Below are 15,586 nucleotides of genomic sequence, written 5' to 3'. Positions count from 1 at the left end.
CCCAAATACATATTTTTCAAAAATAAGACATTTTAAAATAACATTTCCCAGATAAATCCTTTATAACGTCAAATTGTCCATGAATCATCTCTCCTATTAAAGGGAAATGTCCTGCCCCCAAACAAACCTTTCATTTGTCCCGGTTATTAACAGAAGATACAATCCATAATTGAGGTTGATTTCATAAAACAAAGAGAAAAAAAAGTTTTGGTAGTAAGTGTAGATCACTTGAAATTACGGCATTTTGTTTTAATTACATATTGTCAATCTACTACAATTTTAACACAAAATAATTAGAAGGTAAATTTGGCTACTGCTTAATAAAAATGAAAACAAGACTATTTCATCAATGTTTTATTTTTCAGAGATCGGTTGTATAATAATCATTGAGCATTTAGATTTCCTTCATATAAAAATCAGAATTTATTTCAAAAATACTCTAAAAACTTAAATAATGCATAAAATCACAGTTTAATACCTATCTTTTAATAAATTAATTACATATAACCAAACATTTTGCATATACTCAAAACACTAAAATATTGTTAAACTATAGGGGCTAATGCTAGATCTTCCAAAGATAACAATAGAAATGATTTTGTGTTGTGCATTTTTAATACAAAACTGTTCATGGGTGTAATGATTTCATAATTATGACAACTATGACCAGCTTTAAATATTATCTTTTTCAATTTCACATTGATCCTTGCAAAAAAATATCTAAGGACAACAATACTATAGACTTACTGATATAACATGACAGTAGTAATATACAAATTTATCAAATATGCCGAATTAACATTTTCAAAATTGTTCCAACTTTTTACTTTCCTAATTTTATATATTCATGTGATAAAAAAATTTTAGTTTCATAAATATAAGACTGGAAAACTAAATTTTTTCTAGCATTATATGCCATTACAATGAAAATTAAAATAGTTTTTAGTATTTATATCAGTGACTAATGAATTGGAATTGCAACTAAATTTTATACTTTGGTTAACTATCTTAAGGTTCTCTAAGAATTATACCAAGGCTATTCATTTCAGTTGTGCTAACATTCACACAAAATTTTTATTAAAAAGTTAATTATCTATATTGATGAAAAACAAAAAAATGCAGCAACTGTCTTCTAAGTGCTTCAAGAATTCATATGAATTATGCCAATTAATGTTGTTGATATTTTAACATGATCACTTTATGTATACACTTGGGCAAATTTTTTTTAAAAGAGAAAGTGTGATTAATCACAGAATGTCCTTTCTGCTATACAGAACTATTTCCCCTACAAAATGTCCATTCCTCCCCCCTTAAAAAAACTCCTTAAAAACAACCTTTATAATCCAATAATCAAATAAAAGTTTCTGTTCATTTAAGGGAGAGGGCATGATTCCTGTATATTAAATATTCAGCCCTGATGTTTGATTTGTCTCTACCGAAACAGAATTCCAGGAAAATTAGCTTTCCATGCCCATTCTACCTTACTTAAGGGAGTAACCTTAAGACTTGAGTAGCAGTTTTGACAGATAGGAAACAGAAAAGCTCCCATCCCAAACCAAATAGTGATTACATTAAAAACCTGGCAGTGCCAAATCAAGCAGATGTAAGCTAAACTAGGAAAGAATTAAAAAATATTTAAGTAGGTATTTCACATCTTCTAAGAGAAAATAAAATAATTATACCTTACTATCTTCCAAAAACATTGCTAAAAAAAAAAGTCTCAGCAGTTACAACGTACTATATCACCTTCCCTACTGTAACTGAAATGGTACTTATTAAATACATTAATCCTAATTATAATGGAATCATTTTTACAAGTTTCTTATCTTTTGCTAATACTAAGGTAAAATACATTTTGGAAACCTGCAACGAACATTCCCAACAAGGTGGTTCTTTTTTAGCAGGGTCAGTGTGAGTGTGACATAGCTTAACTCACTCTTTCAACTAGTTGGAAAAATACAGTTTCGGAAAAATACAGTTTCAAAAAAATACAAAAAGAAATCTGGCCATCTATTATATTAAATAATGATCTCAACCACTTAATACAAAACAGAACATACATTTTAAGGTTTCTGTTAACAAGGCAAAATAATTAACTTTTAAATTAAAGTTATTCATAGGAAAAAAGAACTTAAATGATTAAAAACATAGGACTGTACAACACAAACATGCAGTTTAATGTAGACATGAATGTACATTTCTAGAATAAAAATTAACAACAAAAAAAAATCCATAGGATTGTAAAACACAATGAACCCTGTAGTAAACCATGGGCTACAGTTAACAGTACAATTATAAAAATGCTCTTTCATGGGTTGTAACAAATGTACCATACTAATTCAAGGTGTTAATAATAGGGTGGTATATGGGAACTCTGTATTTTACCAACAATTTTTCTGTAAACCTACAACTTCTCTAATTAAAAAAAAAAAAAAAAGACTAAGATATATCTTATGGAAAAATGGAATCTAAGATTCAAAAAGGTACTCTCATGTATGAAAACTTCATAAACATTAGAATATCTAATCTGGTTCTTCTATCAATAAAGTCTTATCTGATCTAATCTCTGAGTCATGTTCAGCACTAAAAACAGAGATTTCCTAGTTTTCGGCACAGATTTTTCTTTTAATATTGTTTTCAGGATGCTTTAAACAATTTCAAACTATTACTTTATGTTTATGATTCACAGTACATGTTTCTTACTTTTTTTTTTTACAATAGTTCTCTTAGTGAGAAAAAAAAAAGTAAATATCCAGGGTTTTACAATTAATTCAGGGGCCTCACGGCCCCACTGACCTGTGTTTAGGGTAAAAACCTTTACAATAAAGGGATGAAATCCAACAACAGGATGTGGGTTTAGATTTCAAGAGTTTACTATTTTTAAAAATTATAAAGAAAAAAATTCTAGAGAAATCTATTCAAGGTACTGAGCAATTTTTTAATGACTGGTCAGGCAAAATTAAAATATTTACAGAAGAGGAAGTTTTTTTATTTTAGTCTTTAGCTAGCCTTATAAGAACCTTTCAAACTCAGATGTATACATGTTGCATCCAATATGCATTTGGAAATAGTACTGGCATAAGGAGGTATATGTTCATATCCAATATTAGCTAGTAAATATATAATATGCTAACTGGAGGAGTTAATTTCCACACTTAAGGGCAGAGTTTAATTTATTAGGATCAATCAATAAAGAAAAACACACACACAAAATATGGTATTTTCTAATACTATTGATTTACAATGAAGATTCTCAGATGCATATAGATCATTTTTAAGATGCCATAAGTAACTGTGATCAACATCACAGCTGCAAATTGACGTAAACAAGTCATTCTGGCATGCGTTACAAGCATGCACCCAAATAAGAAAACAACTACAATTTGAAATAATTATTTGCTCATTTCTGGAACAACCGCAATTATGGCTTTCACCTTATAGTCAAAGGCTTAAAAAATGTTTTAAAATTTCAAATCATTAAAGATTTTTGTAGACAACACGTAACTATATTTGAACATATGTATAATCTGCAATTATTGGGAAGAAATAAAATATATTTATGGCAGTCTGAGATTTCTAATTCAAGTTAAAAATTAAAATACATTTCATATGTGAGTTAAGCGTTTTTTTTTTTCCTTTATTCAAGTAAACATTTTAATTATAACACATGATAATGGATAACCCATATGACAACATACTGTAATGTATGTCTGGTGTGGCCTCCTTTCCTCTAGGATAAGCATTTTTCCAAGTTATTCTTCAGGATCTGACACTGACACCCAACAACACAGCTTTCCAATGGAAATGCATGAGTTCCAGAGGCCTCTGCCCCTCTTTCTTCAGATACTGAGTGCTATCTCCTCCCACCCATTTTATTCTCCAATACTTATAAATACCCCACTCTAAAATTCAACCTATATTATAAACTAATAAAATCAGAAGTTAGTATGTATTTTCCCACAAAGATAAAGTTGGTAAGATTCACAATCTCTTTCTTCTCTAATTTTTGAAGAATTTATATAGTCTCTAAAAAGTTAGAGTAATAAACAATCATAAAATATGCAAAGAACCTTATCATTGGAGATACATGATATATTGGAAATGCTGAAGTACTCAAAAGCTTAATTCTCCTGGGATAGCAATTCTCCACTGGAAATTATAGCTTACAAATGGAAGGCTGGGTTTTAATAAGTGGAACTACAGTACTTGACTTGGCATAAAGTGATTGTGAGATCTTTTCTCACTAGTAAAGTGCTTAATTAAGAAACAGTCTTCTACATGATATAATTTGTCAAAGGCACAAAATTTCTCTGTTTAAAATATGTATTTTTAAAATTATGGTATTACTTATTTAATTTTAACATAGGAAAGCTTTACTGTTCTTTTCTCTTGGTAATAAAAAAGAAACTACTTGAAGTATAACATTTGATTTTTATTTTCAAAACTTTGCTATGAACATACACACAACTAAATGTGTCCCCTCACTAACTGTGTGCCACTGAAGCACTTGTGACAAAAAACATATCATGTAGGCTTTAGGGTAATAGTTAACAAGGAATCAAAGTATTTTCTTTCTAAAACAGGAGAGTTGGGAGTAGAGAGGTGAGAATCAATAAATTAAAAATCATAGCTTTCATTTTATAAAAAATAGTTTGAATAATCTTCATATAAATCTTTAATGCTTACAAAAGCAGGAAATAGTCTTTTTAACACAGATTCGTTCCTTACAATGTGGTTATGGTTGGAAAATAACAATTAAAATGTCATTTCAATAGTCTACATTCTCGTCTCAGCAAATTCCATGTAAAATTTACCCAATTTGCAATCCAAAATGAGATTCTGACTGCCAACAAGGTCAGACTAGTTGTAGTTAGTACCTGAATATCAAGTTTTGTTCCATTTAACATATTCTACCAAAAATTAAACACAACTCAATGTTGTGTAGTGATAACAATACTTGACTGCATGGTTACCACTTCCAATGACTACTGCTTTAGTTAGTAAATTAAAAAGATGTAAATCAAATAACAAGCCCAGAAAAGTTGTTTTGGAACCAATTTCCTGACCTTAAGTAAACTTTAAATACATCAACAAGGCAAGGAAAAATATGACCAAATATACAGAGAGGTCTCTATTTTTCAACCATTTGGCATTTTTATATTAATAATTTCCTTGTTTAAAATAATATTTTATACTCCTGTGCACTGATTATCATAGCTCTCTCAAACTAAATTACAGTTACCTTTCTAGAATGTCCAGTAGTGCATGCATTAATTGCTCCTTTTGCACTTCCATGAAGATGGTCCTTCATCCTGTAACTTTTTAAATTTTGGACCAAGAAAGAACCACCAACCAAATCCAATAAAAACACAAATAATGGACTCCACATAATAACCATCAAGCGCCGTAACACATGAGCCTCCGAGTTTTTTGCAGAGCTGTAATAATAAAATTATAATCAATATTCTATAATTTTAAAATGGAAATATTCAGCAGTTAAGACATTTCTACTTTGTAATTTAAGGAATTAACCAAAATATATTTTTGCTATAACATTTCAAAGAATAAAATAGTATATTTTCACTTCAAATGGCAAAACATGTTAATAGATCCTAATCTAATGTTACTAATGGGATTAAAAATAATTTTCAGCTCTTAAACAACAACATGCAGCTTTTCATATCTAGAAATGTGAAGGAATTTCCAAGGAACCTATTCTTGAAGTAGATTACTGTTACTTTGAAATAATTTAATAGGAAACCACTCACCATTCAGTTTTAGCCACAATTGTTTTATTTTATTGGATAACCAATAGAATTTCCCCTTTTCTATCATTACAAAACCTATTAATCATGCATTTATTTGGTAGGGCAACGTTCTCAAGGTAGGAGAGATTGCTCTACCCTTACTGAGAAGTACCATCAAAGTGAGATACTATTATACTGATGTGACTGTGCCATAACCTTCAATAATGATGAGAAAGAAAAAAAAGAGTAGATTTCTATACTAGAAACTAGGGACAGATATGATTTTAAAAAATATATAATTCTGTAAGAAGAAAAATAAGGAAATTAATATTTTAATATTAGCTTAATGTAATCTAAAATTAAAACATATTTACCTCAACAGCATCAGGTGTTCGACAACTCTGGTTTGATGCTCCTACACACTCTTTCACTGTAAGGGGATCCACCAGCCAAAGAGCTACTGTAGAAGGCCAGTTTCCTCCCAGATTAGACACGGTATTTAACAGGGTCATATATGTTCCTCCAATAAGTGGATCACTGACCTTTGCATTGAAAGCCATTATAGAAACATACATACTATATAACGTTACCTAGAAAAAATGTAAAATATCTTCAGTTATTAGACTTATTTTCTCTCTAAAGCTAAGATCTGAATTAAGAATACTGATATCATAAACCTGAAAATTAATTTTCATGATTCTTATTGAACTCAATTCAACATTTACCGAGCACCTGCGACAGGCCAGGCTTTAAGCTAGATCATGGCAATACAAAAATGAATACAACACAGTCCATATGTGTGTGCCCTTGAAAAATTTATTCTAGAGTGGAAAAATAGACAATAAATAATTATGATGAAATGCAGTAAGTACTGGAAATAAAAGTGCACACATAGTGTTGCTGGGCATAAATAAAATGAGAGATTAATTTTACAAGTAGAGAGGAAGGCTATACAGAGAAAGTGACAGGTATAGTAGTGCTGAAGGATGCATGTAGCAATAGGCAAAACCCCATATTTGTACTTTACCTAAATATATATTATATATTGTATTTTTATAGGTGTATTATGTAAGCACATAATTATATATGTAAGCACTAAAATATTTAAAGGAATATGAATATATATATATATATATATACACACACATACTTATTTTCTTCTAATATATACAGAAGAAAAATAACATTTCAAAATTTATGTGACAAACTGAAGGGGAAAATAGGCAAGAATTAACGTTTCACTTAAGAACAGGGAAACAAGCCATGCTTCCACAATCGTATTCTTCTGAATACTGCTCCATGGAGTATTCAAAGAGAAAGGAGTTCCAAGGTCAAAAAAAGAATGAAAAACTCTAAGTTACACCAAGTCAAACAGGTCCCTTTTACCATAGGTATTCTGAAAGCTTTTGGAATATAAGCTCCTTGGGGGCAACGATTTTACTGTGATTTATTCACTATTATATTTGAATACTTACAATGGTTACTGGCACAGAAAGATATTCATTTAATATTTGTTGAAGGAACGATTAAGATGCTACTTAAAGAGAGGTTATGCCATACCCCATTTCTCAATTTTACTTGGCCTTATACATTTTTTTCCCATAAACTATCTGCTTGTCAAAGTTTCACTGAACTCTAAAGCCAAATGATTTCTGACTAGTACATCATTTTCCTTTATTTACACTGACTGAGCTACATCACTTCTTTTCATTCGTTCTATGTGCCTAGCATTAAAGCAGTACGTATACAACGAACAACAACAACAAAAAACATATGGCACCTTGGTCTCAAAGAACTTACAAATGTAATAGACATGATTCACTATGGAATTCTCCTAAATGAGTTAACTGCCTGTAAAAAACACTTCCAATCATGTGGTAGCCATATATTTATGGTTTAGTTAAAAACCAAATGAGGAATTGGTAAATATTACTTCTAAAGGGCTTAACCTAAGTTCCACAGAAAATTCCAAAGTAACTCTGAAATAGGCATTAACAATAATTGCAGCTAAGTCTCAAAAGTTAACTACTCACTTTAATTTTTATTCTTATTACTTTTGTGCATGTGATAATGAAAATGTTCAAAAATTAATTTTGGTGATGGACACACAACTATATGGTGGTACTGTGAACAATTGATTGTATGCTTTGTATGACTGCATGGTATGTGAATACATCTCAATAAAATTGAATTAAAAAAAAAAAAAAAAAGTCAAGTGGAACAGATAATTCCCTGTCTAGAGAATGATACTTAAGCCTAATATGGTTCCCTATTAAAAAAATATATATATCCTTAGACTATATTCTAGATCTAGGGATATATATATATTAAAAAAAAAAAAAAAAAAAAAAGGTAACTAACTACTGGGCCTCTGCCATTTATATGAATCAATTGCCCTCAAACATAATCTCATTCTGCAACAGCAACTTAGGTGAGGCTAGAGCGAAGTGGAGATCATTTCTTTTAGGGGTAACAACCCTATTTAACAAAGAAAGTAAAAGCAGCTTAATACAGTTTCCAAAACCATGAAAGAATAAGACATAATTTTCAATACAAAATTTAAGCCAGAAACCTGGGACCTCCATGCCAGTAGCCATCATTGTTTCTCAGTACTTTCAAAAAACAAAAGATACTAGAAATTGAAGAAAGAAATAACCCAAATCTAAGGATAGGCTGATGGATACTTAGCATAGAATTAGCTGGTTTGGAATCAATTTGGCAATGCAACAAATACTTGTTGAATGAAAAACAAAAAATGAATGAATGAATAATAAAATTTCTCTCCATGAACAGAACTCACTAAATCAAAAGCCACCAGGTTTAAGTTCACCACAAATAATTTCCTCAGTGTCAGATTCATGTTTAAGTCTTAAAATTTATTACACAATTTCAAGGCAACTACAGAAAAGTGTCTGTTTTACATAGAAAAGTTTACTTCCTGAGAAAATCAGCAAACTTACCTGATGTAACGCATAACTCAGCAGTACTATAATATAGTAATATACAGGGAATCCCCCTTGATGTTCAACTTTAGGAGTCCACCAAACCAGTAGGGCATATTCTAATCCAAGCAATAATCTATAGGAGAGAAAAAAATGAACTGACCTATATTTTAGATTCAAAACAAAACAAAATCTGTATGCCTACTACATGAAAAAAAGAAGCCTACATCTAAAATCTGTTAGAAGATTAAAAGGAAATAAAAAGTGCATGTAAATGATATAGAAATTAAGGATGCATTTCAAGCCTTTTTCCATAGATAGTCACATGAGATATTAGTGATACTGATCAGTGTTTCTCATTTAATTTTTTTTAGATTTAGTAAGGTTTTATTTTGTTTTTACCTGTAGGGCATAGCTTTGTAAAATATGTTTAGTGGCTGGGGACCTGCAGTGTATTTACTGATAACCAGAGGCAATATTATCTGCAAAGGAACCATTGGAACTGCCAATAAGGCTAAATGTTCTTTGGGTACTCCCTCTTCTATTAATTTCAGTCCTGTTACTGCATCTGCTGCTGAAAAACCAATCTGCAATATAAAAACAACAAAAACAAATTTTTAATTTGTGACTTAGAAAATATTTTCTTCCAACTATATGTAAATTAAATTCTTCAAGAACCTCAATTTCATTATTGACCCATGCCATTTGCCAATAAGTATCCTATTATTAGCTCTGGTACAAAAATCAAGTTAAAGAAGGAACATTTTGCCCTATGGCCCACTAACAATATTTAGTGAAACCAACTAAAAATCCTGTATTCTTAGGGACTGTAGATGGCTCTAATTACAACTAATTTTCCATTTCAAAAAAGCTCAATCTCTTATCATAAACAGTACCCAAAACCAAACTTACAGATGTGTATGTTTTAAGTTTAAAAGCCTTTAACTGAGCCCAAATAAATTTGATTAAACTGAAGTATCGCTGCCAGACATACATGTTTTTGATGATTCCTGACTGACCATAATAAAATATCTAAAAGTCACCTAAAGTTTCAAAATGCAATGTGATGCTGGACTGGATCCCGGACTAGGAAAAAATAAAGTTATAAAGGCTGTTATTGGGACAACTGGTGAAATTACAATGTAGAGTATGATTAGAGAGTACTGCATCAATTTTGAATTTTCTGATTTCTATGATTGTGTTGTAGTTTTGTAACAGAAAATCCTTGTTCTTAGAAAATACACTCTTATTTATGGATAAAGGGGCATCATGTACAAATTTCTCTCAAGTATTTCAGAAGAAATATGTTATAGAGAGCAAATCTATACAATAAAGAAAGTAGAGCTAAATATTAACAATTAGAGATGTAATTTGGGGGAAGGTTTACTTGAAAAGGGGAGCGTAGGAATCTGGACTTCGTAATTGAGGACCTCCTTATACACTGCCAGGAGAGTATAAATTAGTATAACTTTGTGAAAAGCAATTCAGTAATCACATTCACTGACTTGTCAACTGCTCATTTAAGAATCTATTGGAAGGATATAGTCAGAACATCAAAGAAAGACTTATGACAAAAATGTCTACTGGTGCATTTTTACAATTAAAAATCATAAGCAAATTAAATACACAACAGAAAAATGGGTGAGTAAATTATGGCATATTTACACACAATGAATATTATATAGCAAATAAAAAGTACACCTTCAAATATTATGCAATGATATAGGAATAATGCTTGGGATAATAAGGCAAAACAAGATAACAATTTATATACAATATGACCCAATATCAGTTTTAAACTGTACACACACACACACGCAAACATACATGTACATACATACATACACACATATATATATATAGAAAAAAAGGGAGTCAGAAGGAAATACATCAAAAATGTTAACAATGGTTATTTTTAAGCGATATAGCTGGATAATATTTTTATCATCATCCTTGAATAGTATCTTCTAAGGTTTTCTTCCCTCTCCTAAGAGAGGAGGAAAAACTCACTATTTAAAATTAAAAGAACAAGGCTATACTTTTTCTCCTAGGATTGTCAAAAGATAGCTATAAAGTGTTTATGTAGATAGGTTTAAGTATATAACTTGAAAATCCTATAACTGACTCTAGATTTTGGAAATATTGATTCCAGCAATAGCAACAGCTCCCTATAAGAAAATAAATAAACTTAACTTTCTTTTAGTATGATGTCTTAAAAATGTTTTAGAACTATAAAATTAGGACATCTTAATACAGAAAACCTGAAGGACAACATAAAAATTACCAGTAACCACCATTTACTTTATGATATAATTGCTCTCCAGCATTTAAAAAATAATTCAATGGATTTTCAAATAAGACTTCTAATATACACTTCCATATCTTTGTAAATCACACTCTAAGTAATTAATTTTACTATCTCTGACATTAAATGCATATTCATTGTAACAGTAGAGAGCTATTATTTTTCAAGGAATTAAATTCAATTTCAAGCATTAATTTCACTAAATAAATAAACTCTCTCATTTATTAGAAGTATTTCATACTAACATAACTTTTTCAAGGTCCCAAGATGCTTAACTTACTTTGAAATTATATTTTATATACCACATTTTTAAAAAGAGTTAATAAACAGAAAGTATTGTTTCTTCAATGGTAGGGGAAAAGGACTTGTGATAAGAAAAGACAATGAAATTGTTTTATGACATTGGTAATTATGACAGAATGGTAAATTATAAATCTATAAATCTCTTACCTTTGCAGTTAGAATCAGAAGGCAAAATGTTAGAACTGCTGGCATTTTAATAATTGCAAAAAGCAGCTTGTAAGTATCTGTGATCCCTTGTGTTTCTTCTTTTACTAGTGTTACTTCTTTGTTTTCTTTTTTCAGAAGGGCAACTAAAGTTGTCGTTATTAAAAATACAGTTCCCCAGAATAAAAGGAAGTCTGAAATTAAGAATATTTTAAACCTATAATTAACATTTGAAATGACATTATTTTCATTCATAGTATGAAATGAATTCTGTATACAACTTTTCCTCAACTAAAATCTGCTTAAAAAAAAAATCAACATTTAGGTGTCTACCATGCTCAAGGCACATGTATCAGGAACAGAGAATGAACAACACACAGTTCTGGCTCTGGGAAACATATTTTATAGAGACCAAAAACAGTCAATGATATTTAAGAAAAAAAAGGGTCACAGACATTTAATGTACAATTGGGTTTAATGAAACAAAAGTCTATCATATCATTTTATTCTAGGAAAGTGCTAGGGTTGGGAGGTGATTTTCATATCCCATAAAATCCATTAGTCATACTTCTTAAATACCTAGCCATTTCAATTCTTTTTAAATTTTGAAAACTTAATAAGCAGATAATTTACATTAGATTTCCTTGCTTTTATTTTGAAACTTTGAATGTTACAATCCAAAAATTATAGAATTATAAATCCTTTTTTTGAAACAAGCAATTTCCTCACACTTGCAGGTACAGAATAGGAACATCTGAAGAGTACTGTTTGGGTTAAGTGAGAGCTGGGCCATCAGCCGTTACTCTGAACAAATTAAGTCAAGTGAGTGAATAATGATCTGTAAGATTCTGTTTAACAGCTAAACATAACAGAGGCAGCATTTATTGGGTACATACCACATGCCATAAATGTGCTAAGTATTTTCATATATCATCCCTTTTACTACAACAACTCAAAATATTAGGTTATTACTAGTTCCAATTGACAGATGAAAAAACTGAGAATTAGAAGTAACATTGCCCGAAGTTACATTCTAAGTCAACAGTAAAACTGTGATTTGACTCCTTACACAACTAATTTCAAAACCTAAATCTCCTTAACTCTCCTGAGAAATGCATCCCAGTTTGCCACTACAAAACTTATTGCACAACCGTTTCAGTTTCTTCATCTGTAAAATAAGAGGACTTGGCTAGAAAATCCCAAAGAAGCTTCTAGCACTAACATTCTACAATTGTGCTTAGCTTTATGTGTATACCTTTTTATTTTATTGCCCATGTAGCCCAGCTAAGTATTCATGGAGCCTAGTCATCTCTTTTCAAAACCAATCAGTGGATTCTTCAGTTAGGGTTTTTCCTTAGGATTCAGTCTTGCTCTGGCTGCTGTGTTAGCTGAAGGTGATCACTACAGCTTGAATTGCATTTATGATGGAGTCATTCAGCATTCTGTGTTTATACCAATTTCACCCTACTATTTACATGTTCCTTTCTCATTTGATTCTCATAACAGTCATGTGAGATGGGCGTAGCGGGCATGAGTTATGTGTAGAGATGAGGAAAAACTCGAAATACTTAAATCTTTGCAAAAGGTCAAATTATTAAGAGGCAGAGGCAGAATTTCAACCTAATAGTCTGAATCTGAGGCTCATACTCTTTTCATTATTTTACACTGGCTACATACAGATTAGCCTAATGTTAAAATAAGAATCTATTATAATTTGTAGTTATTTAGTACCTGTTCACAATTTTCTCTTTAAATTATGCAAACTAAAGAAGCTAAAATGCTTTAAACATTTATGGAAAACTGTATTCTGGGATGAACCCCTTTCTCCACCACGGAAATTTTATCATGAATTTTAGATAACAAAGGAAAAATATGAAACATTCTTATGATGCTATAAAATTTAATGAACTACACAACTATCAGGATGACTAAAATGAACAAGAGTAATAACACCAAGTAATGGCAAGGATGCAGAGAAACTGCAAATATAAAACGATAGTCACTCTGGAAAACAGTTTAGCAGTTCTTTTCAAAACTAAAAATGGACTTACCACACTACCCAACAATTGTACTACTGGGCATTTATCCCAGAAAAATGACTTATTTTCACGCAGAAACTTGTACATGAATATTCATAACAGCTTTATTCAAAATAAGTCCAAAACTGGAAACTACTCGAATCTCCATCAATGGGTGAATGGTTAAATAAACTGTGGCACATCTAACAAATGGAATACTACTCAGCAATATAAAGAACAAACTTGTTCCATTCACCAAAAAACTCGATGAAGGGTGGAAATGGACCAGAAAGCATGGGGCTAGAATTCTCAATCCAACAAAAGACAAAAGGAAAAACGTGAACTACAGGAACCAGGCTGTTTTCTGTCTTAACCCTAGCATCTGTGTATTAGGCAAGAATTGATGGATTCTTAGACTCAAGGGTTTTGTTTTCTATTACACAACAATGCTATTTGATGGGTTGACTCTATGTTCACTGCGGGAATAAATTACGATTTCTCCTATGTAGTCATTCTGGCTTTAATCATACTTAAAGCCTGGCAGAAGCCCACTTAAGAAGAGAACAGATACCTCCGGTCTTTTCTCATAAAATGATTTACAACAAATTAAATATTGAATTTCCCTTCAACATCACACACTCCATCAAAAGGATTCATAAATGTAAAATAAACCTAACAGCATAATAATTTACCGGGTAAAACATTACCTGAAAGAGTAATGATTCCCCTGGGCTGAGGGTGAAATCGCAAATATTTGTTACAAAAGTCAGCGGATTCAAGGGCCAAAAATAAAACATTGCCCAAAAAGTAGCCCGCCGTTTGGCCTACCGAATTGCAAGTAGACGCATAGCCCACGTTCTCCCGAGACAACATAGTCAACGCCCAACCATCCACAGCAATGTCCTGAGTGGCAGCCAAGAATTCAAACAAGAAGAAGGTCACAGTGAGAGCAACCACATCGGGGGTTGTGCCATCGGTATTCCCGAGCAAACGTTCCACCTGAGTGGATAAATATATCATGAAGAGTCCCAGTATGTACTGTGTAGGAACAAGCCAAGATTTGCGACGACCGAAGTTCCTGAAGTACACAGCATCAACCAACGGGGCCCAGAGCAATTTGAGACTGAAGGGCCAAAAGACAAAACTGAAGAAAGCTTGGTCTGTATAACTAACATTTTTGCTCTGCAAAATGAGTGGGATGCTTCCCGCAAGGCCCAGTGGAATGCCTTGTAGCACATAAAGAAAAAGCAACAGCAAAATGCTGCTTAGTTCGGCCCGGCAGCTCCGTGGGGCTTTTGAGATGCCAGCAGGGCTAGTATCCTGCAGAAGAGCTTCTCTGTCCCCTTCCCCGCCCACCGAGTCCAGATGACTGTCATCCCAGCCGTCTGGCGGCAGAGGACCGCTCTTGATATCCAGAGAGTGACTGAAAGTCCCTGGCCGCCGTTGCCGGCTGTTGTCCTTGTGGGAGATGGTCGGTGACATTTCAGAGACGATAAAGAACCCCGTCTGTGGAGGGCCAAGGCTGAGCGTTTTGGATCCGTTTAGTCCCAGGTCCAAAGCTGTCGCTCTGGACCAGGACCTCGATGGTTCAGGGAGGTGGGCAGGGCGCGAGGCGATAAGAAAACTTATTGCGGCCCGGAGCGCGGAAGCGGGGAGCCAGTCCCCAGGCTGGAGGCCGAGGCGAAGACCGGGTACGTGCCCCGTGGAGCGGCGTCAAGGTGCCTGAAAAAGCCCCCCAGGCGGCCGCGCCGCGCTCGTGTCTAGAGAAGGGGGCCGTGGTGCCGCGGAAGAAACAGGCTCCTAACTGCAGCAGGACCCAACGGCCAGTCTCTTGACCCACCTGCAGCTCTCGCCGCCACTAATAACGCCGCGAGTACTCTCTCCACAGTATTCCAGAAGTACCAGATAACTTCCTGCCTCGCGCTCAGGAAACGGTACGATTCTTAAATAAGTCCCTTCCCCGCCTCCAGAGCAAGCCAATCAGGACCCACTCCCGTGGCCGAGTTTGGAAACAACGTTTGGTAGGAACTAGCAACCTCGGCGGCAGGGACCTCCGGGGAGGATTAATGTTGGAGAACCGTGCTGCGGGGCGGGGCGCCGGGTGGCACGCTCTAAGTCTCTGTAAGC

At 33.0% G+C, this 15,586-nt stretch overlaps 1 protein-coding gene across 1 annotated transcript; it reads right to left on the bottom strand.

Moving 5' to 3' along the window:
• Positions 1-404: 404 nt before the first annotated feature.
• On the bottom strand, positions 405-15,371 carry SLC33A1 (solute carrier family 33 member 1). Its single transcript, XM_037842066.1, has 6 exons — positions 14,167-15,371; positions 11,445-11,635; positions 9,092-9,276; positions 8,708-8,825; positions 6,122-6,337; positions 405-5,438 (listed from the first exon to the last, which is right to left on the bottom strand). Exons 1-6 carry the CDS (start codon positions 14,939-14,941, stop codon positions 5,271-5,273), a joined length of 1,653 nt encoding a protein of 550 aa, XP_037697994.1. The 5' UTR covers positions 14,942-15,371; the 3' UTR covers positions 405-5,270.
• Between the last annotated feature and the right edge of the window lie 215 nt (positions 15,372-15,586).

The sequence above is a fragment of the Choloepus didactylus genome, chromosome 1, assembly GCF_015220235.1.
Source record: "Choloepus didactylus isolate mChoDid1 chromosome 1, mChoDid1.pri, whole genome shotgun sequence".
NCBI lineage: Eukaryota > Metazoa > Chordata > Mammalia > Pilosa > Megalonychidae > Choloepus > Choloepus didactylus.
This window is presented reverse-complemented; position numbering and strand designations above follow the sequence as displayed.

Bases quoted from the DNA above. Each gene is read 5' to 3' on its own strand.
- SLC33A1 (XM_037842066.1), bottom strand. From the start codon at position 14,941: ATGTCACCGACCATCTCCCACAAGGACAACAGCCGGCAACGGCGGCCA. The intron at 11,636-14,166 runs GTAATGTTTTAC...TCTTAATTTCAG, and splicing joins GGGAATCATTACTCTTTCAG to ACTTCCTTTTATTCTGGGGA. The intron at 5,439-6,121 runs GTAAATATGTTT...TTATTATTACAG, and splicing joins GAACACCTGATGCTGTTGAG to CTCTGCAAAAAACTCGGAGG.